The following is a 23,510-nucleotide window of genomic DNA, read 5'->3' as shown; positions in this document are numbered from 1 at the left end:
CAACATCGTTCTGCGCTTTATTTTTTCTTCCGTATAATCCCGGAACCATTCTCTCTCTCGTCTCCTTCTTTTAACTACTTCTATGTTGCACGTCCACTATCATCCTGCATCATTTTACCCCCTCCTTTATGTTCTTTCGTTCTTTCTCTTTCTGTCAGTACAGTAATTCTCAGCATCTTTTTCTGTTTGTTATTGCACCGTTCTTCCTCTGTAATGTTCTTAATCTTACCGTCTTTTATAAAATCGTTTTCACCGTTTGGTGATTTGATTCTGCCTTTACTTCTACAATGACTTCTTTTACTTTGTCTATTACTGTCCCATTTACAATGATGTAATCCTTTACTTACTTCTTGATGTTTTCTTCTTTATTCCACATTCTATCTCCACTATTCTATTTCCCATTTTCGCGTTCTTCTCTCTTCCCCTTCCAGCACCTCTTTTTCTCTTTTAGTTTTCCATAGCCCCTCCCTCTTTTCGAGACATGTGCAGGATATACGAAGGAGACGTAAAGAAGACCGGAAAAAGCGTAAAGAACGTGGGAGGGTAAAAAACAAACACGATGGGGGAGACGGTAGGCGATGTGAAACAAACATGAGAAGCACAACGCAGGTGTAAATAAGAAGCGAAAGAGGGTAGAAGCGAAGGCCACATAAAATGTGATGTGACTGATTCTGCAGCTTCTTTAGAGCCTCCAGGCTCCAGTTTTCTCCGTTTTCTCTCTCTATTTTGTTTTTTTTTTCCTTTTTCTATTCCCCCCCCCCCCCATTCCTTCCCGTTCCTCTTCCCCTGCTTCTGTTTGTAATACTTTGTTCCTCGTTTCCATTGGTGTTCATCCCTTCTGACAAGCATTCTTATCTTTTATGTTTCTGTATCTTCTTCTATTACGTCATTTGCGTTTTTCCGTTTCTGTTTCCTTTCTTTTTTTGATTTCCTTCAATTTTAAATTGTTTCGGTATTTTCTCTGTCCCTTTACATGTCTTATTGTCACTTTTTATTTTCTCTTCATCCAGCTCTCACTCTTCCCTCTCTGTCTAATATTATTTCTGGGCTTCTTTTATCCTCGAACGTTTCTGCACCAGATGATCGATATTCTCCTCTTTTTTTCCTACATAGGCTGCATTCCTTTCTCTTCTTCTTTTCTCATGTGCACATCTGAACATCGCCCACTCCGCTGTCAGCTTCTATCTTTTATTCGCACGTGGAACTAAGATTTGTTTTGTAATTGTATATCTCACTCCAATCTTTTTTCTTTTTTCATGCTTTCCCATTCTTTTTCTTCTTTTGTCTACTTCTTCCCGTTCTCTTTCTCTTTTAATGTTTGTCATATTCTTACTCGGTTTCCATTTTTTAATCCTTGTTGACAATCATTCTTCTTCTTCATTTTCTTTCTCCTTTTCTTCTTTGTGCATTCTTTTCATTTTTACTTTATCATTATTCGGCGCTTTATTTTTTCTTCCGTATAATCCCTGAACCATCCTGCTATCTTTTCCTCTCTCCCTCTTCCTCCCCTCGTTCTTCAAATGTTTGTATGGTGGAGTTCCAATATTATCCTGCATCTTTTAACTTTTCTTTCGTGTTCGTTCTGTCTTCCTCATTCTGTTAGATCAGTCTTCTTCTGTAATTCTCAACACTATTTTCTGTTCGGTCACTTTCATTACTTCTACTTCCACCCTCTTCCCCGTATTCATTGTTCCTCAACTTCTAATCTCTTCTTTCCTATATTTCACTTCTCCCACTTCTCCTCTTCTATCCCAGCGCCTAATTTTCCTCCACTTTTATACTTCCTATTTTCGTCCCCTTCACGTTTCTTGCTTTCCCGTTCCCCTCTTACCTTTCCCAAAACTCTCCCCTGCCTCTCAGCGAAGAAAAAGGAAGAGACATGCGCAGGGATGCGAAGGATACGTAAAAACCATGAAAAAAAGCGCAAAACCCTTGTGAGAAGACCAATCGAGAATGTTGAGGGGAGAGTGTGGGGAATGTAGAGCATTCTTATCTTCCTATTTCTGTCTCTTCTTCTTCGCGTTTTTCCGTTTAGGCCCAATCCTTTCCTTTTCTGATTCCCGTGATTTCTTTTGTTTTTCTGTTTTCCTTTACATGCCTTTTTTTGCATTCTTCTTATTGTCTCTTTATCACGTTTTGGCCTTCCCTCTGCGTCTAATATTTTTTCTTGCTTTTCTTCGACCTCTAACATTCCTATACCTGATGATGGATATTCTCCTCTCTTGTCCTCCTATATTTCACCTCCTCCTTCCCCACGTCCACATCGTCCTTGATGATAGTGTTCATTATCCTCAATCATCTCTTCTCTGTCAGTTGTATTGGCAACTCTAACTTAACTCAATCTTAAAGAGGCGTGGGGGAGGTTGACGCGGACAGGACGGATCCAGGAAATGTAAAGGAAGCGCGAGGAGAAGTAGAGAAGGTTTGAAGAGAAAGTGCATCTGCACATGTGTGTTCTGCCGAAAAGCTCTTCCGCTTTTCCGTTTATATCTAAGAATAAGTGTACCAAATTTGGTTCTTATCGGTTCAGCCGGAAATGAGAGTACAGACCGATAGACAGGTAGGTAGACAGACAGACAGATTTAATCGAGATTTTGTTTGATGTACTTGATTAATTCAATAGTCAAAAGATCGATTACAAATAATTGAAAAGTTGTTTCAGATGTGGGAGTTCATGACCCATCGTTTGAAACTGCTTTGGTCAAACAGTTCATTAAAAAGAATCTTCCACTGTACCGTACTCGTGATTCGACTGCATCCAAAAGTAAGGCATCTCTCACCAAATTACAGAAAAAATCGAAGGCAAAGAAAGTAAAACTAGTTTTTTTAAATCGCGCGGAACACTTGCACTAATTTTTTTCTTCCGCCACAAGCGGAAGACGCGCATCGATCATAAACGGAGAAAGTAGTAAACATCGATTTTTTAAGTGAGTCAAGGTGAGGAATATGCATAAAATACACACCTCCCTGAGGCGACAGCGCCAACGCCCGCCTCCGTCTTGCCCTGGCCGACTCCGCCGTCACCGTGCAGAACCATGTATCCATACTCGTATTTCGGAGGACTCTGAAAAATGGATAAAATACCGTTACTTAATTTATGATTACTGGTACGCGTGGGCATTACGGAAAGGATGATATAAGTTACCTATTTGCACCACATCTTGGAATTGTTTGAAATTATGGATTCTACAGGCCACATTCGATAAGAAAATTTTTTTCCGGATCGATCTGAAACAATTTTTTTTTCGGGGCTCAAAAAAAGGCAATGTATAACCTTCCTTTTTTACCAAAAATCGACTGCACCAAAATTTCTCGGCAAAACACTTTTTCTTATTAATTTTGGTGCGTAGAATCCAAAACAATTCGTACTTTTTCGATCAGACTTCTCAATCAAAAGTTATTGACTAGAAACCAATTTCGAAAGAAAATTCAAAGGGCTGTAACTTTTGAACTAGTAGCCCAATCTTGGAACTGTTTGAAATTATGGATTCTGCAGGCCACATTCTATAAGAAAAATTTTTTCTGGATCGATCTGAGACGATTTTTTTTTCGGGGCCCAAAAAAGGCAGTGTACAACCTTCCTTTTTTACCAAAAATCGACAGCACCAAAATTTCTCGGGAAAACACTTTTTCTTATTAATTTTGGTGCGTAGAAACCAAAACAATTCGTACTTTTTCGATTAGACCTCTCAATCAAATGTTCAAACTATGGCAAGGTGAGGTGTCCCTCAGGGTACAATCTGGGGTTCTTGCTATTTTTGCAATCGAAAAGTCTAGGAAAAAATTAGATAGTCGTCTTCTTGGTATCCAGCTTCAAAGGGTTTCGATAGCCTTGTGGCAAATTTAGGAGTTCGGCAATTTAGTAGTGAGAAAAAATAAGCGAGCATTCGGTGGAATGGAAGATTGGGCTTTTTGCATCTTTTAATGTCTATAGAGCATTGTTTTCTTAATGGATTCCGGATGTCTGGAGGCGAAATTTCTGGGATTTTGATCATATTCGGTTATCCTAATTGGTACCATTTGATTAAATCTTGGGAATGCGGCATGTGGTAATTTCAGAAACCTTTACGATTCTTGGTTTTCCTTTCCCTGAAACTGCGACAGACTTCCTGAGTCATTTACCAAATGTAATAGTTTTTAGCATTTTTAACATAAAGCAACGTGTCGTATAGTTCCAGGAAGTAATAAATAAAAACTGAAATGGATATGTAACTTGTAAAGAAAGCGCTCAGGAGGCCTTGTTGTAGACTAACTTTCTTAGTAGTCGTAGACTCAAAAACGGCATACAATACCTACCAATAAAACAATTCGTTCAGATTATTTTGTTAAGATCATGAGCTACAAAAATACGTTCTTACTAATGCATCACTCTCAGCTTTTGGGGTAGGATATAATGGAAAACAGTTGCTTCTTGAAATTCACCATTGAATAAGTAATTAAATCTACTAAGAAAATAACAGGAATAAAAAGTACTAAATGATTAATTGAAAGGGAACCTTTCCGTACTATTACGCGGGAAAAGCGAGCATTATAAACGGCAATTACGTTGAAAATTAACGCGTCTTTCCGCGATCTCGTGCTTCAATTTCTTACTTAAAGACCCCTCGTTACGTATATTGCATAATGAGATAAACACAAAATATCTCTTCGATCGACCTGTTCGAAATGGAAAACTGCAGGAAGCTGTAAATTGTGTTACCGTTCGCTCGATATAGAGATTACTTTTACTATGGCAACAATGGACATTGTTTTCTACTGTATAAAGATAATCATCAAAATTAATCGAGTTCTGTTTATAATTCCATTTGAATTAATGGTCTCATTATACTACTGTAATGGTGCTATGTGATTAGTTTGAGAAAGGGTTTCATTTTCGTTTTGTCAGTGAAATGTCTTGTTAATTTTGTTAAAAATCTATATTAATTTCTCCAAGTATAATCATAACATGGTCACGCTTCTGAGACAATGGTCAATTTTATATTATTTAGAGCCTTTGAAGGCTGCTAATCCTTAAGGAATCTTAAAGGTCTTTTAAGAGTTTTTTTACGAGAGACTGTAAGAGTGTTTCGGAGGACTTAAGGCTCCAGCAACTGATCCTTAAACCAGCTTTGAGAGCCTTTAAATAGCCTGAAACAGTCGATATTAATCTCAAAGGGTTTTTGAAAGCCTCCTTTTGTATTACTTAGAGCCTTTGAAGGCTGTTAATCTTCCCTTAAGGAATCTTAAAGGTCTTTTAAGAGATTTTTTACGAGAGACTGTAAGAGTGTTTCGGAGGACTTAAGGCTCCAGCAACTGATCCTTAAACCAGCTTTGAGAGCCTTTAAATAGCCTGAAACAGTCGATATTAATCTCAAAGGGTTTTTGAAAGCCTCCTTTTGTATTACTTAGAGCCTTTGAAGGCTGTTAATCTTCCCGTAAGGAATCTTAAAGGTCTTTTAAGTGATTTTTTACGAGAGACTGTAAGAGTGTCTCTGAGGACTTCAGGGTCTAGCAACTGATCCTGAAACCAGTTTTGAAAGCCTTTAAATAGCCTGAAACAGTCGATATTAATTTCAAAGGGTTTTTGAAAGCCCCCTTTTATATTACTTCGAGCCTTTGAAGGCTGTTAATCTTGCCTTAAGGAATCTTAAAGGTCTTTTAAGAGTTTCTTTTACGAGAGACTGTAAGAGTGATTGGGAGGACTTAAGGGTCTAGCAACTGATTCTTAAACCAGGTTTGAGAGCCTTTAAATAGCCTGAAACAGTCGATATTAATCTCAAGGGGATTTTGAAAGCCTCCTTTTATATTATTTAGAGCCTTTGAAGGCTGTTAATCTTCCCTTAAGGAATCTTAAAGGTCTTTTAAGAGTTTTTTTACGAGAGACTGTAAGAGTGTTTCGGAGGACCTAAGGGTCTATCAACTGATTCTTAAACCAGTTTTGAGAGCCTTTAAATAGCCTGAAACAGTCGATATTAATCTCAAAGGGTTTTTGAAAGCCTCATTTTACATTATTTAGAGCCTTTGAAGGCTGTTAATCTTCCCTTAAGGAATCTTAAAGGTCTTTTAAGAGATTTTTTACGAGAGACTGTAAGAGTATTTCGGAGGACTTAAGGGTCTAGCAACTGATCTTTAAACCAGTTTCAAGAGCCTTTAAATAGCCTGAAACAGTCCGTATTAGTCTCAAAGGGTTTTTGAAAGCCTCCTTTTGTATTACTTAGAGCCTTTGAAGGCTGTTAAACTTCCCTTAAGGAATCTTAAAGGTCTTTTAAGAGTTTTTTTACGAGAGACTGTAAGAGTGTTTCGGAGGACCTAAGGGTCTATCAACTGATCCTTAAACCAGTTTTGAGAGCCTTTAAATAGCCTGAAACAGTCGATATTAATCTCAAGGGGATTTTGAAAGCCTCCTTTTATATTATTTAGAGCCTTTGAAGGCTGTTAATCTTCCCTTAAGGAATCTTAAAGGTCTTTTAAGAGTTTTTTTACGAGAGACTGTAAGAGTGTTTCGGAGGACCTAAGGGTCTATCAACTGATCCTTAAACCAGTTTTGAGAGCCTTTAAATAGCCTGAAACAGTCGATATTAATCTCAAGGGGATTTTGAAAGCCTCCTTTTATATTATTTAGAGCCTTTGAAGGCTGTTAATCTTCCCTTAAGGAATCTTAAAGGTCTTTTAAGAGTTTTTTTACGAGAGACTGTAAGAGTGTTTCGGAGGACCTAAGGGTCTATCAACTGATCCTTAAACCAGTTTTGAGAGCCTTTAAATAGCCTGAAACAGTAGATATTAATCTCAAAGGGTTTTTGAAAGCCTCATTTTACATTATTTAGAGCCTTTGAAGGCTGTTAATCTTCCCTTAATGAATCTTAAAGGTCTTTTAAGAGTTTTCAAAGGCTTTTAATAATCTTTGACAGCTTTACGAACCCATTTTGGTTAAAAACGCACCCAAAGTTAAGACGATATTGTTTTGGGGTTGAACAACTTCTCTTTCACTTGACATTGAACTTGGCACCCTTTTAATAGCTTTGAATGCAATTGGCATGCGAACTTAATATTGAGGAATGTGGGAGATGTTAACATTGATCTTTCAAGCGCGAAAACGTATTGAAGCGTAAATAAAAAAATTGAAAACTCCACTCACCTGATCAACTACCGTCTTTTTATGCCCTGAAGGCTGCACGGCTCCAATTACGCCTAACGTTAACAAAAGGAACGAAGTCTCCTAAAAGAGGAAAAATTCCCGTAGCCCTCACAAGGTTCGGTTTAATTAAAATCACTTACTCGAATTAGCATGTCGCACGGAAGAACAAAATTTACAACTGGACCGCCTATCGCCAGCACCCGATGCTGTCGAACTGATCTGCTTCTTTAGAAATGTATCAGAATTTCTTCCTATCCCTGTCCTTTCACCGGCCCAACCCGCAACATAAAACCGTACAGGTAATTCGATACGATCTTCGCGTCGTGCGTTTACTTTTCGCGATGGTAAAAAAAAGAGGCGTCTCCGTGTGCGAAGTGGCATAATTCAAAATCGGTGTTACCTTTCAAAAAATTCCCTTTCGAAAATGTTATGGGATTGACGTAAACTCGTCCATCATATTTGGTTTCGCCGGGAGCGCTCCTTTAAAAGAAAGTCGCGATCCGTTGACGTTTTGATGCGTAATTATGGGTTAAAAGCGTTTGGCAGGAAAAAAAATTGTAAACAATTTCACTTTTGAACGACGTCCGTTCGGATGACGGATGAAAGTGCTGGCAGTGCTAAACGGTTCAACTGCAACTCGATCGATTACGTAACTGAGAAGAAATCTCACCTCCAGAAAGTTTGGTCGTGGGATGCCAAGTTCATGGTCCAAAACGTTCTACGACCTCGACTTTTAAACAATTGGAGGGTTCTTCTTAAAGACTTTTTTCAAGATCAAGTATTTGGCTTTCAAGGTTTTGGAGAACCCTTGACCTCTAAAGGTCATCCAGAAGCTTTTAGAATCTCTTTTTTTGAAAACACTGAAAGGGTTCTTTATGTCTTTAAGACCCTTAAAATCGATTAAAGATAGTTGAGTACGTTTAAGGGGGTTTATTGCAATCTTTGAAGATCAGAGTCACCAAGGGATTTTAAAGGGATTTTCGAAGAGCCTTTAAGTATCCTAGACTTGAAGAACCCTTCGGTATGTCCCCTCCCTAAGAGCTTTTAAGAATTTACAAAGGATCTTATAAATCTCTTACGTTCTCAAAAATTCTCCAAAACTTTCTAAATGGTTTACGTTGACGGAAGCCTTAAACAGTTAAACTTTAAGCAGCTTCACGAAGGATCTGCATTATTAACTTCAAAGGGTTTCTAGCAGCCTTTGCGAGAGATGATTTAGAGCTTTGAAAGTCTCCATTAACCTTTAACAGGGTTTGTGAGACCTAAAGAGCCTTTAAAGATGTTTCAAACATTTAGAGACTGTTTGAATGTTTTTAAGGCTCATTCTGACCCTTAAAACTCCGGTTCTCAAATCAAGGAGAACCACACAAATCGAAGTACCTTTGAGTTGGAAGGCCTTGGTGAGTGTATTCACAAGTCTTAAATACTCTTAAAGACTTTCAATGCTCAAAGGGCCAATTAAAGACTATCAAATACTGTAAGGTCCTTGGAGACATTTGAATTCTCATTAAAAACCTTATTATTAATTATTAGTATTAATTTATAAACATTTTCTGATGATTTTAAGAATGATTAAAGACTCTTAAAGACCTTTAATAACCTTTAATATCATCAGAAAACGTTTATAAATCTTTGGGAGAAGCTCTTGTTCTTATAAAGGCTCTAGAAGATTGAAATATTGGAGATTAAGCAATTATTTACCCTTATCAATTATTAATGATGTTAATGGTGTTTAAAAGACCTTAAAGCTTCTTAACGATTAGGTCTAATAAATGATTTTAGTTGAAAAGACTCTTCCTGTTATCCCTTGACGTTTGTTAGAGAACCTTTTTGTAGGGTTCGTTAACTTGGCCCCCCACTAAGAGATTTCATAGTCGTATTGTTTTGAAATGAATGCGCTCGTTATGCGCTCATATGCCCACCGATAGTAACTCTTGCGCCATTATCGTTTTTTAGAAATCCTTACATTTTTGGGGCCAAGTGAACGTAGCCCCCCCCCCCACCACCACGTATTTTGTCTCTTGTAACTAGATCACCTGATACATTTGGTTATGCGCTCAATTGCGCCACTTGATTTAAGCCATAAAAAATTTTTATAAAGTGGAGGGTCTAACTTAGCGTTTTCAAAAGTTATTTCCGGAAGTGCGTTCATTTTAAAAATATTTTCATCGATTCGGCCTTCGGAGTAACTTCTAAATACAAATTTTTAAAAACCTACCTATTTTACTTTCCCAGAATCGTTTAACTAAAGCTCCCAAAAAAACACCCTGTATAGTGTTTCTGAAAGACTATAATGGCGCCAAGATTTTTGTTTACGGCGCATTTTAGCGCATGATGAAAGGTACGATGTAGTAGAAAAAACATGTTAAAAAACGTAACTTTTGAAAACGTTAAGTTAGCCCCCCCACTTTTAAAAATTTTTTTATGGCTTAACCGTAATGGCGCTAGCTTTAATTCAAGTGGCGCAATTGAGCGCATAACCAGATGTATCGAGTGGCACAAATACCGGTAGCAAAATGCGTTATGGGGGGTTCCGTTCACTTGGCCCCTCCCAAATATATTTAAGGATAACCAAAAAACAATAATGGCGCAAAGATATCTTTTTACGGCGCATTTTAGCGCATACCTGAGAGTACAATTTCGTATGAAAAGATGTTAAAAAAGTAACTTTTAAAAACGTTAAGTTGGCCCCCCCCACTTTTTGAAAATTTGTCACGGCTTAACCGTAATGACGCTAGCTGTAATTCAAGTGGCGCAATTGAGCGCATATCCAAATGTATCAGGTGACCTGGTGGCAAGGGACAAAATACGTACTGGGGGGACTACGTTCACCTGACCCCTCCCCCCAATGTTTTTTCGGATTTCTAAAAAACGATAATGGCGCAAGAGTTATTATCGGTGGCGCATATGAGCGCATAAAGAGCGCATTCATTTCAAAATAATACGACTATCAAATCTCTCAGTGGGGGGGAGCCAAGTTAACGGACCCCTTTTTGTAAACCACTGAATATTACAGACTAAGAGCTCATGAAACCTGTTAAGCACTGAGCCTTTGCGGGGTAATAAAGACTTTAAAAACTTGACCTAAAAGGCTGTCAAAGGCCCTTAAAAGCTTTTAAGGACTTATCAAACATGTTAAAAGCTTCGCTTCTAAAGAATAATAAAGCTTTTAAGGGCTCTAGAACAACCGGAAAGGCTCTTAGAAGGTCCTTAACAGGTTTTGAAACCTTTTAAGGATCTACCTCTTAAAGCCACTCACACGCTAAGAGCTTCTTAAAAACCCCACACGAATAGAAGCATTTGTAAAGGTCTGGGGAATTCGATATTCGACCATTGATAGTTCTAAAAAAAACCTTAAGGTTTCATAATACGCCTTTAAGTGCATTAAAAGCACTTCAAAGTTCTTTTTTAAACAATATTTGATTCTAAAAGCCTCTTGGATCTTTAAAAGTTCTTAAATTCGTTTAAGATTCTTATGTGGCTTAAGTGAGGCGCTATGTGGCTCTTAAACGCTCTTAAAGGTATTTAAAGGCTCATAAAACACCTATTACCACTCATAAAAGCTCTTAGACAGGTTCTTTGGGTACTTCTAGGATTGTTAAGAGCTCATAAGGACTTTAAAAGACAAAGATTTGCCTCTTTAAAATTATTAAATGTTTTAAAAGTCCTTAAAGATTCCACAAGGCTCACAATAGCTGATAGAAACTCGGTTCTCAAAGAGAAGAGCGAATGTCAAAATTTGGAAAAGGTCTTGGAAGACTCTAGGGACACTTGGAAGCTCATCAAGATTTTTAAGGGTCTTTTAAAGGCATATAAAAGCATTTAGAGGTTTCTCAGGTTCTTTTAAAGAACATTAACAATTTTTAAAAACCTTCTAAGTGCTCTAAGGGCATGGAGCCTCTTGAACTCCCTTTAAAGGCTTTGGAGACTCGTAAATAAATTTTCTCATGTGCAAAGGCTCTTTAAAATTCAGATGCTAGACGACCTTCAGGATTATTTTTAAGCTTTTTTAAAGTATTTTAGAGAGCTCTGTAAAAGTGCCTCCTTAAGCCTCCAGGAGACTAGGCAAAAACTTTCAGGAGGCCTGCAGGGTTTACGAATTGTTCTTCTTTCTTGATTAAACGTTTAAGGGATTATGTAATTTTAAAATGCACTTTAAATGGCTTTCAGAGCTTTGCATTCTGTGGAAGTTCCCACGAGTTTACAAAGGTCTGCAAGGGGTTTTTGAAATGTCAATATGTAACTAGTGGCTGCTTTGGTTTTGAATTTGTGATAGGTGCATTTGTTCGCAATAAAACACAGCGAATAACTTTTCTTCCGCCAAACTTTGCGTTCGTCACGAAGATAAAGTTACCAGGGTGATGCAAAATATCAACTGTACCATCGAAGCCATCTGTTTTTATATTTCTAAAGGAAGCGGCGTTTTCCAGAGTGAAATAAGACCAATTGAAACCTGAAAAGGATCCCATCCACGTCATTTACTGTAAATTACTTGAAATATTTTGATTTGTATAAAGTAGTGGTCGGTTATCTTTAAGAATTTTGTTTGAAGTAGAATTTTAATATTCCTATAGGAATCGACCTATGAGAACCATTTGCATGAATAGATTCTGTATTATATTATTTATTGATGACAATAAAAAAAACAAAGGATTCTGATTATTTTGGTATTGCGTTTAATTTTAGATACCATTCCTTTGGTTAGATCGGTTTATCATTCACAGGTTTGTGTGTATTTTAAGCAGGATAATGTACCAGGGACTTTTTATGTATTAAATAATGACAGTTTAGATAGCCATTATATCCAAAGGGTCTTCTTGTACGTAACGCCCTGTTTCCGCATATGCGATGAAGATATCAAGAGGCAAACCCGTCCAAATCAATCATTTGGTTCTTGGTAAGACTCAATTAAGTGCGGTTGTTCACCGAAGATGCCACAATTTCTGGTTACGATTTGAGTTGCATTGTGATTGTGATTACACGTCGCATTTAACCATCTCCTAGCACAATTCCGACCACAATTGGGTGACACACATTTACCGAAACAATAAAAATTGAAGAATTCTTCATTCTCAGCTCTCGAGACAATGCCCAATCATAAATTTATAAGACGCTTAATTAAAAGTGACAGTCGTACGGTCAACATTGATCCATAAACGAAACCAAACTTTCACTATGTCCGTCCGCATCGAGACAATTAAGAAAAAAATTCGATTTCAGTATACTGCACGAGTACCTATAATAAGAAAAAGTAATTGACGATCACGAACTTGCACCTGCTCGCTGAGTGTTGACAAATATTCCCAACGAAATCGGTTACGAAACCTCAAATTTGACGGACCACCATTGGGATCGCTGAATCGTACAACGTTAATTAATTAGTTTCGAACGTGAAATTTAACAGGTTTCCTAAACTGGAACATAACTAATCGGGGAATTGATGCTCGTTTTTTATAATGTTGGTGTTTTGCGTTCAACCGCATCTAGGTCGATGTTGCGGTAGGTCAATCGATTTAAATTTTTACGTTACCTACTTTTGTTTTTCGAGTCGATGGAGATTTCTGTGTAGCTTCTGATGTAGTCTATGCAGTTTCTTGGATTCTTCAATCCTGAAAGTAACAACTGAATTCATGGATTCGCTCCTGTGAATCCCCAAATGGGCATGCATTTATTTTCACAAACGATTTTTAAATCGCACACTCGGCCAGCCCAAAATACACACGACCCTAAATTTACTGGGTTCGTAAACACACGTGACAAAATTACAGCCGTCTGGTTTCATCCACGTGGGTATTCCTACAAGCCTAACGTTGTGCAGGTGAGTCCGACAATCTTCAAGCGTTACAAGCCTAAGCGAGATCAGAAGGTCTGGGACTATCTGCGTCCGGTTTTTCATTGCCACTGAGCCCGGAATTGACTGGTCACTCAACAACGGAGGGGAAAATTCCCAAAGCAGGTTCGGGCCCGACGAAGATGAAGAGAAGAAGAACGGAAACGTTTACTGTGTGGTGAGAGAGAAGATAATCTAATATGGAGACGTGGAAAAGTCGACAGAACGAAATAGATCAAGAAAGAAGTAAATGAAGGGACAAAAGATGAAGAAAGAGTGCAAAAAAAGAAATCCAACGGAGTGATGAAGATGAGAACAAGGAGAAAAAGTCAAGATGGATAAAACGAGGAAAAAAGGGAAGAAAGGTATATATTTAACGTTAAACGGTGTGAGTAGTGCAGCGCTTCTTCATTTAAAAAGAAAAGTGATCATTAAATCCTCGACAATCTAATAATTGGCCTTGAAAGTAAAGATAAACACTATTAAGGACAAGTTTTTTTCCTACTTTCGATTACTATTAGTAAACTTATACCCAAATGAGCGATGGGTATGAACGAATCGTCGACATACTTCTTGTTCTGGTGTACAAAAAAGGATAAATTAAAAAAAGTAGTTCAACTTCAATCGACAAATTTTCGCTTTTTAATATAGATAGTAATTGAATTGTTCCTTTATATAGTACACCGAACATTATTATGTTTAAATAATCTGTAACCAACACTTAAACAACCCTTTAATAGTAAATTTCCGTCTGCTTCAAGTTTGCGAAATTTTTAAGTCATTCATATCTGCAAGTAAAGCACTCTTGTATTGCGGGGGTTGTTCCTTAACGTAGTACACCGAACATTTTTGTTTTTTTGATAGATTATGTTTAAATAATCTGTAACCAACCCTTAAACAACCCTTTAATAGTAAATTTCCGTCTGCTTCAAGTTTGCGAAATTTTTTAAGTCATTCATACCTGCAGGCAAAGCACTCTTGTATTGCGGGGGTTGTTCCTTAACGTAGTACACCGAACATTTTTGTTTTTTTGATAGATTATGTTTAAATAATCTGTAACCAACCCTTAAACAACCCTTTATTAATAAATTTCCGTCTACTTTAAGTTTGCGAAATTTTTTAAGTCATTCATACCTGCATGTAAAGCACTCTTGTATTGCGGGGGTTGTTCCTTAACGTAGTACACCGAACATTTTTGTTTTTTTGATAGATTATGTTTAAATAATCTGTAACCAACCCTTAAACAACCCTTTAATAGTAAATTTCCGTCTGCTTCAAGTTTGCGAAATTTTTTAAGTCATTCATACCTGCATGCAAAGCACTCTTGTATTGCGGGGGTTGTTCGGTGATTGACAGTATACAGCTAGGAATTAAGAAAACTGGTCCCGGAAGAATTTCACTTTGGAATAATGCGCCCCGTCCCCTATTTCAATAGGCGATCGTGGAGTATTCGCTTCTGGAAAACGCCCTTTCGGTACCTCGTTGCCACTAAAAAATCTCTTTCCCTAGCGCTTTTCAAAAATTGCTTCCTGAACTTGCAATAAAACTGATGGCTTCCTGGTGTTCTTAATACCTAATCGTAATCGCGTAAAACAGGAGAATGTAAAGCATAATAACAGGCAGATAGGCAACTTATATTGCATACTTATACACGAAGTAACATGGAACCCTGCACTTACTGGAACCTGACCAACGTAACGCAGCACCAGTTCAGTTAAAGGCTCGAAGGGCCAAATGTAGCGCTTACTGGAACCCACCAGTCCGAAAGCTCGAAGGACGAAAGGACCGCTACATCCCAATTCGTCCCGCCTATGCAGGTGCAGTTAAACCCCAATAAATCATCCCCTGAAACGAATATCTTTTTTAGGCAAAATGCTTGCTTCAAAAGGATCGCATATAATTCGCTATTTGTTATCGTTCTGTTCCGAATGCCATGTTACACTCGAAATTTACCCTTATTACTATATTATTGTGTCACGGCGTCAAAAACTCATACTAAAAAAGTTTGTGCCAAAAAGACTGAAGCTTCTTCTGAAGATTGAATGTTTCAAACTTTCATAATAATGATTAATATTCGCGATTACTTTTACGATGCCGACAACCGGATCAAGGCCTGCGAAAATTACGCATCATTACCCAACGTACCGTGGATATTTCGATTTTTTCCCTCCGCACATCCCAACCTTCGTATAGGCTTATATAATGACGTTAGAGGATTCTCATCGCTAATTGTAACAGATACTTACGACACTTATCCATTATTGCGCTATTGAGAAGTGCGGAGGATTACTACACAATTAACGGTCGTGCGTGTCAAATGAGCCGGATTCTTTTTTCTTCAAATGAATGTTAATTATATCGTTAATTCGAGATTACGGTTGTAGGGCTTGAAAGGTACTGCCCGAATGGAGTTTATTGTCTCGTTCGTTACGTAAATTCAGTATGTTACACAGGCCGTTTTGAAATATATATATATATATATATATATATATATATATATATAGTTCAAAGGGCTGTAACTTTTGATCAAGTGGTCCAATCTTGGAACTGTTTGAAATTATGGATTCTACGGACCAAACTCTATAAGAAAATGTTTCCCGGTCGATCACAGACAATTTTTTTCTACGGTCTCAAAAAAAGGCAGTCAAATACTTACGAGTTTTGAAATTCCTTTGTTTGCTTGGAATTCCCGGGTCTATTCGATTTTTTTTTATTTGTTGCACTCTCCAGCAGGTTATTGATTACTCTGTTTCTTTATTTCTTTCCATTTTTACCGTCCTTTAATTATATCAGTTGTGTTTTCCATCCTTCCCCCCTCTTTCGCTAAAAAAAAATTTGATACTCTTCCTTCCGTACAATCTTCACCATGAAAGTGTTCGTTTATTCATATACACAAAGTCTTCGCGTGCTGAGGGGTGTTCCATACCCCCCCTGACCTCCGTTCTGTTTTTAACCAATCAAAGTGTCATTTTTTTAAATTATCCTAGGCGTTTTGAGGGATAACCTAGCCCCAAGGGGTTACTGGGAGAAAGGAATACCTCCAGCATATGAAGAGTATACAAATGCTATAATGCTAATAATGGTAGGGAAAAGGAAACAAACAACCCCCCCCCCCTCCACTTTAGCTTTTCACCCCAAAACAGGGACCTAGCGCTCTTCAGTATTCGCCCTATATACTTCGAGAAGGGGCCTTTGACAATTATCTCCATATTTTTTCTTTCCTCTCTTTATCTCCTCGTGAGTCCTTTTCTAAGTTACATCTTCCATCCTTTCCCCTATTTCGTTCCTCTCTTCGACCTCAGCACATTTCTTTCATAATAATTTTTTCCTTGCTATCCCAAAAGAAATTTCCCTCAAGTAATGGTCCGCCCGTCTCCCCGTCCGTCCCTCGGTCTGCCCGTTCATCCTTCTGTTCGTCTTTCCGTCTGTTCCTCGTCTAGCTCGAGAACGAAAAGGGCAGCGAGTATTCTCTTACTTCTTCTCTACATTTTCTTATCCCTCCCTCTTCTATTCAACGGCCCTTTTCCTTTGCAAATTTAATTCTATTTTTTTCCTGTGATAAACACACAATTTTGATTAACAATGACAACGAAATTTATTCCGAAACAAATGAAAGAAATAGAACAAATTCCCAGAGAGAAACGAAAAACGTATGAAGCTTGTTTAGACATAATACCCCGCACTCAGTCGGTCGACAAATAAAGTAAAAAAATCTTAAATTACTTAGTTTTTTGCGCATTTTTTTAAAAATGAAAAAAAATGTGCTATTGTTTGCGTTTTGTCCATCCGTCCGTTCGTCCGGACGCACTTCTGCTGTTTTGAACTACTTCTAGGGGAATGGTCTTAGAGTCCTGGAATTTTTTGCAGTAGGTAGCCTATACCTTGGAGGTGTGCCAGACGGTCATCAATCTTCGCAGTTTTAAAGGATGGGGGGGGGGGTATGAAATATTTCCTGAGACGCTTTTTTTGAAAGTATAACTTTTACTTACGACAACCAATTGGTCTCAGATTTTGCATACGCTTAGTGGTGCAAGCTAAACCTTTGAAAATGAGGAGGGGGTTAACACACGCTCTACCCATTCCAGGGCGACTCCTTTTCGAGATTGGTGGGTGACCGGGCCTGGGGGGAAGGATGGTGGTGTTAAAATTAATTTCTTTCATGGTATTATAATTAAAGGACTCAACAAAAGGAACCGTTTTCTACCAATTACTGCCCTTCCTTCTGTCCTCTTCTCAAAAGCCGGAACTGAGGGGGGGGGGGTGAACTGACTTTATCCTTCATGGTACTCTAATGAAGGGTCTCAACGAAAGGAATTTCTTTCTACCACCCATACTCTTCCTCCTCTTTATTGAGAAGAACGGGCTTGCGAAAAAAAGAGGATAGGTAGAATGGACCTTCGGTGTGCCTAAGTGCTGCCTCTTCAGGCTCCCTTTATGAATAGTTAGATAGATAAGAGAGAGCTAAAGGGAGGTGGGATATAAATAGATGGAACGTATGAAGGATCAAGGAACAAGGATCGGTACTAAAAGAATTAGGGAGGTGGCTGAAATAAAAGGAACAAAATCTAGATAGGGATATAGAAAATTAATGATACAAGTCAAAGAATATAACTGGAGTAAAGGAAAAAAAGGGCTACAAATAACATACAGAAGAAGGGAGAGGAGAGGGACGGAGTAATTAATAGGAAATAGACATAGGAAGAATTAGGGAAGGAGTTTGAAATGAAATAAAAATAAAATTAAGATATAAAGAGGCGACAAAGAGGGAGAAGTGTTGTTGGAATTATCAACAAAGAAACGATGGAGGATTATGAACGCAAGTATGAATGATGGATAGGGTCGGACAATTCACATGCGTGGGAGGAAGGTCGGCATTTGACTATACTTTAGTAAATGAAAAAATACTGGAAGAAATAGAATTGGATCACCAACGGATGGAATTGAGACTAAATATAAAAATGAGCAAGTGAAGAAACGGAGAGAAGGAAAAAGGGAGGGAGATACAGTTATAGACAAAAGACTGTGGGAAACGAATATAGAGAAATGAGAGTGAGAGAACAGAAAAACAAAAGAAAATGTAAAAAAAAGATGGTGAAATAGAAAGAATACGAAGAGCACATCAAGGAAATAAAAACAGAGAAAGATGGAAGGTGATAAACAGAGGAAAAAAGAAAAATAGAACAAGTGGGAGGGAGATACTAGTACATTTAGAGGAATGGGAAAAAACACCGGGTACTGCATAGAAAATGAAAGAAAGAGGAGGCTATGGAAGAGGTGACAAGAGAAGAGAGCGGCACAGCGAGACAAAATAGGAGATGAGATTTGGATTTTCGCCACAAATAGAAAGGAGGGCGTTTAGCTAAATGGAAGAAAGGGGTAATAGTGCCGATTTTCAAAAGGAGTGATAAAGACTCTATGGGAGTCACGAGAATACGACAACGTATAGAAACTATATAACCATCATTAGAAATGTAAGAGAAGGGGATGTTGGAGGACACACAAATGGGCTTCGGAAAAGACAGGGGAACGATCGATTGTATTGGTAAAAACAATTGGAAAAATGGACGAAAACGTTTTGCAGGGACTTAAAAGCAACGTTTGACACCATAGAAAGTGAGAAAGTATGGAAAATGGGCAGGGAAAGGATGGGAGGGAAGAGTCTGGAGTGCTTTGGAAGGGATTAAAACAGTGATGCCCATTTAGCCTAACCATGTGGGAAAATATTAAACAGGGTCAAGGGGGAGGGATCGTAGTGAGAAGAAAAAAGTTGTGGTTCCTGGTGATAATGGCAAACAAGGGAAGGAAATGATGGGAAAGATGGAGAGGTATTGGGAAAGGAAAGGAATGAGGTCGAAGATGGGGGTTGGAAGAAAAAGTAGAGAGGAACGAATAGAAGAGGTAAGAGAAGGTACCAAATGCAAGAGAACTAAGGAAAAAGAAGAATTTTAAGAGAATCTGAAAAGCTTCCAATTTTCGCAGAGATTACGTTACAAATTCATTACAAATCGACTTACACGGGGTTACAATGGTCAAAATAATTGTCGCTTCCTGCTCCCCATAATTGAAAGTAAATAGTTGCAAAATCGACAATTTTACGTGGGAACCGGCGCGCCGAAGCCGTCGTGTAACGGTATATTAATGTGAGAGAATCGGCAAAATCGGCCGCGTGCGATGATCTGGCAAAATAATAAATTGCAACACGCGCATCGATCGTCGAAATGGGCCGCGAAGGAATCCTCGAGTGCGCCTCCTCCCCTCTCTCCCAGATATTGTTATTAAACAATTAATTGGTAATTAAGCAAAAATCGGTGGATTGCCAATCTATCGTTGGCCGATGCGGTGTGAATGTTGACAATGCTTCGGGCGAGCGTGAGATTAACGTCTGGTAAAAGTTTTTTTTACTCCAATTAGACAAAGACAATGCGATTACCAAACGCGGGTATACGCAACGTATAAAAGGCAAATTATTTTTTGTTTCTAATACAGTTCTGGTTCATTTTTTCTATCGAGAACAAGTTAGTGGTGCGTTGACTGTGATAATTCCTTTTGGGCTATGATTAAGGTTGGCGCGTTCGGCCGAAAACGCTTATAGTACCTTTGAGTTTTAGGTAATCTACGGCGTAGTGCTTTGTGTAGCGGCGGCACGATGTGAACCCCCGGTGCCTCATTATGGACCCCCCATAAGCAGTTACGGAACTCCAAACTACAACGCGGACTTCAACCACGAGCACAGCGCGGTAGGTCGAGCTTGGTGATTGCGATTCTCTTACATAAGTCACTACTTTCAGCCCAAATCCTACGAGTTCGGTTACCAGGTGAAAGACGACTACACTGGAAACAATTACAACAGGCAGGAGACGAGCGATGGTAACCAGGTGAATGGCGAATACAGGGTGCATTTGCCCGACGGACGTATCCAAATCGTCACGTACTACGCGGACTGGCAGACCGGCTTCCACGCCGACGTCCGCTACGAGGGCACGGCCTCGTATCCTGAAGACTACGGTCACCGGCAGTACGGCCCTCCAGGTTATGGCGGAAGTGGTAACTCGCCGGCGACAAGTTCCGTTTCAATCAAAGATTATTCAGGTCCGGCGACACCATACAATGCCGGCGGCGGCGGTTACGCTAACAACTACCACGGCGGCTATGACAGTTACGCTAACCCCGACAATTACGCGCCCAGAACCGGCCCACCGCCAACGTATGGGGCACCGTAGTCAAGTTCAGTATTTCAGAAGTTCGTCCCTATGGGGCTGATCAGAGCCAGTTCTTGTATAGACTTATAGTTTGTAAGTTTTAGACGTAAGGATGCCTTTTGTACATTTTCTACAGTAAAAGTTTCAATGAGAGGAAGTCTTCGATTAGCATTCAGGACTTTTCTTCCTGTTCTCCAAATTCCATTTCCGTTTCCAACTCTAGAAGACCCAAAAAGGTTTCTGGAGGTTTTTGGGGGACCATAAAGTCCGGCCCTAGAAAAAAAACCTTTGGAGATCTTTGGAAACACCTTGCAACTGATAAAAGGACACTTGTACCCTCTTCCAGCACTTAACTCCTGCTTCCTCTTATCGTTTCCACTTCTTTGCATTCCCATAGCACGTGCTCTCCTCGTCTTCCTCACCTAAGATTCTACATTGTCTTTTTCCTTTCTCCCTTTTCCCCTTCCGCAACTGAACCTCGCCATCGTTTTAATATATTTTCTTCTCTGTCGTGAGTATTTCGGCAATAACTCCCTTATTAGCTCTATGTACCTTCCGTTTCCTCGCGAACTTTTCACCCCCTGTTGCTGTGCTTGTGAATCAATTTTTTTTTTCCAGCTCATCTTCCATCCTTTTCCCTATTTTTCTTCTTCTTTCGACCTCAGTCCGACCGTATTCATTTCTTTCTTTTTTTCATTCCCTACACTGTGTCATCGCCACTACCCTCTTTTTTCCTAGTTCTCTTATTTGCACATAGCCCCATTATTTTGTGGCAATTAGCACCCTAAATATTTCACTTTTCTTATTTCTTATATCCATTATCTCCCTCTTCCCAAATGTTCTATTCTTCTATTGTCCAACACTTAACTCCATTACCTTTCTTTGCCAATACCTCTACATTTTCCTGCACCTGTTCCATCGCTGTGTCTTCCGTCTTCTTGGAACTGAAGAATTTGATGAAAATGAAGAATTGGAAGGCTAGAAGGAATCCAAGACAGTTTCTTATATTGTGAAGGAGCAATCCTTGATTCTGTTCTTTAGCGTCTTGTCAATTTTTTATTTTTCCATCATTTTCCACACTTTTTCCCTCTTCATTCTGTAAAACGTTGCTTTCAGATCAATGTAAAACGCCATCACTTTTTGAGCTTCTAAACGATTTCGAATATCCTAGAACCAACATCATTATATTTCCCAGAAAAAGTGAGTCACATTCTCCTTTGTTTCTTATTACCAATGACTAATCTTTCATGGCGCCTCGATCTCTATCGTGATTTCTAGAATATTCGCTACAATATGTACTTGCAGTCGATCGTAACCTGTATCTTTTCCATATTCTTCTCTTTTTAACTTATCATTCCATACCCTGCACACAGTCATCATTATCGTAATTCTCCTCTAACTTTCAATGCAGTCTTTTGTAAATCCTCCTCCACCTTTCAATGACTTGGTAGTAGTTTCCAGAGCTTCTCCTTCATACTGTCTGTCTGTGGCAGAAATCCAAGTCTCATCATTTCTTACTTCATCCCTCCCCGCTATTTTTCCTTTTTTTAGTCTGTTTAATTGCTGCTCAATTTCTCCGCCTGATACCTCGACCTCTGTGTTCCTTAAAATGTTGCTACCAGTCCTCTATTTGTATTTCTCTTCCACTTGTTCTTTTCTGTGTCTTCGCGTACAACCCCCACCACTTTCCAGAACATCATTTTCATGGCACTACCCTCTTCATTCGGCCTCCCTCCCGCCCCATATCAAATACCTACCCTTGAATATATCTCAAAATTCTTAAAGATCCTCAAACGCTCATGCAGACCTTTAAAATCTCTAAAATCCACAAGAAAGCTGTGGGTACAATTAAAGAAGAAATCACTTGGTGATTCAAGAAGACAATTAATCATCATAAGAATCGGTAGATCCTCTTCAAAGTTGTTAAATATCTTTTAACGCTCTTAAAGACCAATCTTCTTTATGGCCTGTAAAAACACTTGAAGGCTTGGGAAGATTAAACCCTTCTAGAAGATTTTGGGAGACTCTCTGAGGCTTTTCAAAGCTGCTAGGTTGAAAAACCCACCAACTAACTGACCGTAGCCGTCGGTATTCAGAAGGGTGCAGTCTGCCGATAGTATGTAATTACATACACAAAAACAAAGAGAGAGGTTATGATTAGGGAATGCAATACCGGGATTGCGGGATACCGCAGCATTTTTGCGAGATTAATCCCGCACATAAATGGAGCGGGATCCCGCAGGATTTGCGGGACTGAGGAATTTGTCGACCAAGGGGACAACTCTGTTTACTTTGTTAATGAAACTGATAACGGCGAATTATTTTTTAAATAATTGTTAAACTTCGTTAAAAATTTCGTTAAAAATGTACTATGATTTTTGAGGCACTTTAGAAGACTTTTTGTGCTTCACAGGTAAGGTTTTTTTGAGTTCTAAGTTAGGCCGAAAGTACTTTTTTGTTAAATATTGTGATAATTAGCGATTTATTTTAATACAGAAGTTAACCGCACAGAATTGCTTATTTGCCAATTTTTTAAAGTTTTGCGAGATCCCGCAAATTCCGGGATCCCGCGGGATTAACATCTAACAATCCCGCAAATACCGGGATTGAGATTTTGCTGCGGGATTGCATTCCCTACTACAAACCAATTTCGAAAGAAAATTCAAAGGAGTGTAACTTTTGAACTAGTAGCCGAATCTTGGAACTGTTTGAAATTATGGATTCTACAGGCCACATTCTATAAGAAAAAATTGTTTCCGGGTCGATCTGAGACAATTTTTTTTTAGGGCCTCAAAAAAAGGCCTTTCTTTCCCAAAAATCAACTGCACCAAAATTTCTCGGGAAAACACTTTTTCTTATTCATTTTGGAGCGTAGAATTCAAAACAATTCGTACATTTTCGATCAGACCTCTGAATCAAAAGTTATAGACTAGAAACTAGGGAATGCAATACCGGGATTGCGAGATCCCGAAATACCGGGATCCCGCACATAAATGGAGCGGGATTTGCGAGACTGAGGAATTTGTCGACCAAGGGGACGACTCTGTTTATTTTGTTAATACAGGTATAGCTTTTGGAACAAATTTGCGCGACCTCTAGCGGCCGAATAAGAAAATATGAAATAACAACGATAAACTTGAACCAACTTACACAGAAAATATGCAGATGGTGTAACGGGTATTACATGAAATACAGAATGTAAGGGAAAAACTATCTACAATCTTTAATTGTCTGTTGACCTTTAACATCCATGAGTCCTCAATGCGTTTTAAAAGTGCTTCGAAAATTTTTCTTGCTCTTTTTAAGAGTTCTTACAAGTGTTTCAAAAGCTTTGAGTCATTAAGAGTTTCAAAAGGTTCTCCAAAGG

The 23,510-nt window shown here is 38.7% G+C and overlaps 2 protein-coding genes across 3 annotated transcripts in view; one reads left to right on the top strand and one right to left on the bottom strand.

Moving 5' to 3' along the window:
- LOC116181208 (adhesive plaque matrix protein-like) overlaps positions 1-23,510 on the bottom strand; it is a 48,807-nt gene that overhangs the window by 4,580 nt on the left and 20,717 nt on the right. The window contains exons 1-3 of one of the 2 annotated variants that reach the window (XM_031501507.1): positions 7,255-7,317; positions 7,115-7,195; positions 2,964-3,064 (exon numbers count right to left, since the gene is read on the bottom strand). In XM_031501507.1, the coding sequence (XP_031357367.1) occupies positions 2,964-3,064; positions 7,115-7,195; positions 7,255-7,266 (194 nt within the window). In that variant the 5' untranslated portion in view covers positions 7,267-7,317. Of the gene's footprint in view, positions 1-2,963; positions 3,065-7,114; positions 7,196-7,254; positions 7,318-23,510 lie in introns of those variants that run through there. The other variant, XM_031501505.1, reaches the window with a different exon arrangement.
- On the top strand, positions 19,428-20,208 carry LOC116181209 (pro-resilin-like). The gene is made up of 3 exons (XM_031501508.1): positions 19,428-19,506; positions 19,553-19,681; positions 19,733-20,208. Exons 1-3 carry the CDS (start codon positions 19,498-19,500, stop codon positions 20,162-20,164), a joined length of 570 nt encoding a protein of 189 aa, XP_031357368.1. The 5' UTR covers positions 19,428-19,497; the 3' UTR covers positions 20,165-20,208.

Source organism: Photinus pyralis, unplaced genomic scaffold, assembly GCF_008802855.1.
Source record: "Photinus pyralis isolate 1611_PpyrPB1 unplaced genomic scaffold, Ppyr1.3 Ppyr1.4_LG9, whole genome shotgun sequence".
NCBI classification, from domain to species: domain Eukaryota; kingdom Metazoa; phylum Arthropoda; class Insecta; order Coleoptera; family Lampyridae; genus Photinus; species Photinus pyralis.
This window is presented reverse-complemented; position numbering and strand designations above follow the sequence as displayed.